This window comes from Pecten maximus, chromosome 19 (assembly GCF_902652985.1).
Source record: "Pecten maximus chromosome 19, xPecMax1.1, whole genome shotgun sequence".
Taxonomy (NCBI): Eukaryota; Metazoa; Mollusca; class Bivalvia; order Pectinida; family Pectinidae; genus Pecten; species Pecten maximus.
In genome coordinates this window covers 22,076,651-22,080,245 of record NC_047033.1, presented here as the reverse complement: position 1 = coordinate 22,080,245, position 3,595 = coordinate 22,076,651, and the positions used below count along the sequence as shown (strand labels likewise).

General features: G+C 35.0%; 1 protein-coding gene across 1 annotated transcript; it reads right to left on the bottom strand.

The window, feature by feature from the left end:
- Window positions 1–1,153: 1,153 nt before the first annotated feature.
- Window positions 1,154–2,766, bottom strand: LOC117318195. Its single transcript, XM_033873225.1, has 4 exons — window positions 2,609–2,766; window positions 2,124–2,259; window positions 1,573–1,823; window positions 1,154–1,329 (listed from the first exon to the last, which is right to left on the bottom strand). The coding sequence occupies exons 1-3, from the start codon at window positions 2,755–2,757 to the stop codon at window positions 1,752–1,754; spliced, it is 357 nt and encodes a 118-aa protein (XP_033729116.1). The 5' UTR covers window positions 2,758–2,766; the 3' UTR covers window positions 1,154–1,329; window positions 1,573–1,751.
- Window positions 2,767–3,595: the final 829 nt, after the last annotated feature.

The following is a 3,595-nucleotide window of genomic DNA, read 5'->3' as shown; positions in this document are numbered from 1 at the left end:
CATTGGTGAGGATAGACCATAATGTGGTGTGGATGATCCTGGAAGGATCATGGTCAGAACAGAGTCCTGACAGGGACATATGCCAGACTGATGTGTGGTGGAGCGAGGTGGCCTCGGATACTGTGGTTGCGACTCACAGCCAGAACGTTGATATACAGCAATGAGTGGTATTCTTTGCTGGCAATATAGAACTGTTCGTGATGAGGCTTGATGGTGCCCGTCTTGTGAAGAGAACTGGGTTTCTTGTTGACACTCCATGGTGGAAATCTGCCCACCAGTGTAGACTATTTAGGTGACCTCATAGACAGTGTTGGAAATCTGCCCATTCCTAGAGTGAACCATTTATTTGTGATATATGTTCTTGTTAAATGTGTGAAAGTGAGTGTGGATGTGCAGTTGTTCATAGTGTATAGTGTAATTAAAGGTTGTAAATAATGTAAATACAGTGTGTTGTGTTTCTATCTCTGCACCAGATTGGACAATATGCTCATCCCGTTACATGGATGAAGCATGCATTGTCATCTTCAGGTCAGACAAACTATCCACATCATTGCATCTGATTTTCCTTCGGGCAATACCAAACATCCCATCAACAAGACAACGGGCATGATATGGCTTCATAAAATGTAGATGGATGTCTTCATAATATCCATTTGCCACTCTCCAAGCCCAGATAGCTTATGACAACGTGAATCATAAAAAAAATAAAATTAGGTTCATTGTATAAAGCAGTGTAAGAACCTGTGTGATTAAGTTTATTATATTACTGGCCTGCTTTATATTATCATGTCAAAAATAAGACACCCGTATAATAACACTATTGTGACTTCACAATTACAGAATTTTGGAGAAATCAGAGATGAGTTGCTATCAACATTCAACAGCTTAGAAAATATGTAACGTATAATGTCATAATGAATATGTAATGTTGAATAATTGTTTCAGTACAAAGAAACATACAGCCTGCTCCTTATATTTGCATAACTACCAGTTTTGTGATAAACAGAAACTTACACTGCTGGCTTTTTTTAATGAATTCAGTTCAACTTGGCAAATGATCTTAACTGATGTGCCACACTTTTTTAAGGTGTTTTCTTAACTCAACAGCAAATATTCCATACCTGATTCTTATTTTGGCCACCACAATTGTCTGCATTCAAGTACACATTTTTTTCTCTTCCCAATGGTATTCAAAGAAGTGGTGCAACATAGATACAACAGCATTGGCCTAGTGGCTCTGGGCACCATACAGACCAATGGAGTGATCCTCGCCGAACAAATAATTTGTTTGCAGGGACCGACCATCATTGCAAATACCAAATAGATTAGCTTTATATGGTGACATGAAAAGAAAAGATGTACAATATCAGAGAAGCATGGTGTTCAAGATAATTGCTTTTAATTTCAATCGGATATTTTTTAATTCTGATATTCAAGATTGAAACTTTACATCTTTAATACATGAATTACATTTTATGAAATGTGATCCAATACTACAGAGATTTAATGGTTTTAAATGTAACCTGTTTTACCAACTTCTTCTCCCTTTTAACAGACTTAAATTGTTTTTACCTGAAGTACAAAGCTCCTTCCTGTCTGCAATGACTGGGCAAAAGTACACTTTGAGCATACTCAAATGTGTAGTGGACATCTTTTAGGTCCATGGATGTTGGAGGAACAGGAACAGTAGACTTCGGATGACCATGAAGACCTGCAATAGCAGCATGACATTTTTGTCGATAATGGTCTCTCTACTTTTGGGCTGATGAAATGTGTTCTGCAAAGTCTGTGCTGGCCTCCATTTTATCTGCCTCAGTGATGGCCTAGATACAATATGTACAAAAATCTTATCTTAACATGTCATCAAAATGTTCTATATACATTGTACATACAAAATGTATATAATGAACCTATAAAAATGTATACCAAGATGTTTAAAGCAATAAAAGTTTTCTTTGTAATTTTACTAATAAATTCATACCATTATTGTTATGAATGAATATGTATGTAGAATTATTAAAATATCACTATCTGTTTATCTAAAATTAGAACTCAAATATTAAGATATTTTGGTTTTAATGTCCATGGATATTAAATTAGACTAGTTTTGATTAGGTTCTTACCTTCTGTATCCGATTCCTAAAGGATTCACATTTGTGACATACATCTGTCTTGCAGGACATGAACTGGATGTGTGGGAGACACTGGTGCCATATTCTTCTGAAAGTGGTCTCAGATAGGCATCGGTTTTCTGTTTCACTGTTGAAAATAGATATGTCACTAGATCATAAAATTGGAGTGTGACGATTATAAACAATACTAAAACCAAATAATTCAATGTCATTTCCAAAGTTTGAAATATATTATTTTCATTTTAACAAATAATTTGGACAAATTCCAAGATATCTAGTGACGGAAGATAATTTATTAGCAGTTTGTTTGTGTTTATAATTAAAGCATACATAATTAAAACTGTTTTATGATTATAAATTAAATGTATCTGTAGACAATATTTAATTCATAACAGTGAACATTGACACTGGTTTTTCATGGATTGCTGTATGAATTGAGTACCAAGTACTTTTTTCATTATGAGGATAATACTTACAGACATACTTGGCTGTATTTCTTATGGACAGATAGAAAGGTTTCACTTCCAGGTAAATATATTGGTGGAAAGCTGTCACGTCCACGTGGTGCAACAGGTTGGGGCAATCCCATCTCATCTGCATACCTAACATATAAATGTAACTGCATTAAAAAATAATTTACATCAAAATTCATTTCCAAATATCTTATTGTGCTGATAGTAACTACAATGGAAATTGGGAAACAGACAAGGTCTGTATCAAACTGTGACCTATTACAATTGAATGTGCATGTAAATAAATAATTTAGCTATTATATTTCAAAATGCATGTATCCGGTATGTTTATATTTATTCAAGGTGACTTGAGATGATTTTTTTAAAATTAAGTTTTGCACATGTTAAGTTAAATTACCAGCAGTTGTATGATTTATTTATTTTCCCCCAGCAAATGAGAACAAAATACGGACTGCACAGATAGTCTGATGTTAATCATGACATGCACGACAAGTATGAATATTCTACATACAGAACTATGGGTTTTATTTTTATTTATTTTTTAATGTTTAATACCTCTGTATACATGTAAGTACACATACGGCACAGCACTTACCTTGAAATAAACTGGACAACTTGTTGAACATTATCATAGGTCACAGCATTTTTGTTTTTTCCCTGTATTTCCATGTATCTGTGGAACAGCACCATTCTTGACGAAATGGGCCCTGGTATTTTTCAAGTAATGTGCATTTATGTTATTAACATAAAGGAAACAAGCCTTGCAAACACTTGTGTTCTGGAATTGGTAGTCAAAGCGATGCCGTTTGACGTTAGTTTGACCATGCATTCCCCTTGTCATGCCACATGCCTGGAGCTGTCCAAAATTAGCATGTCCCTGCCATCTCTCTCCATGCTCTATGACATTCAATCTGTTATCTTTGATATCCATATTGGGAAATTTGGACAGACACCCCTTCTTACACTTACGCTGTGCGTCACGTTCGTCCG

What these genes read in the sequence shown, in the direction of transcription:
- LOC117318195 (XM_033873225.1), bottom strand. Translation starts at nt 2,757, where the DNA reads ATGCAGTTACATTTATATGTTAGGTATGCAGATGAGATGGGATTGCCC. An exon ending in AAATACAGCCAAGTATGTCT is followed by an intron (nt 2,260 to 2,608) that starts GTAAGTATTATC and finishes TATTTTCAACAG; the next exon opens with TGAAACAGAAAACCGATGCC. An exon ending in TTAGGAATCGGATACAGAAG is followed by an intron (nt 1,824 to 2,123) that starts GTAAGAACCTAA and finishes TATTGTATCTAG; the next exon opens with GCCATCACTGAGGCAGATAA.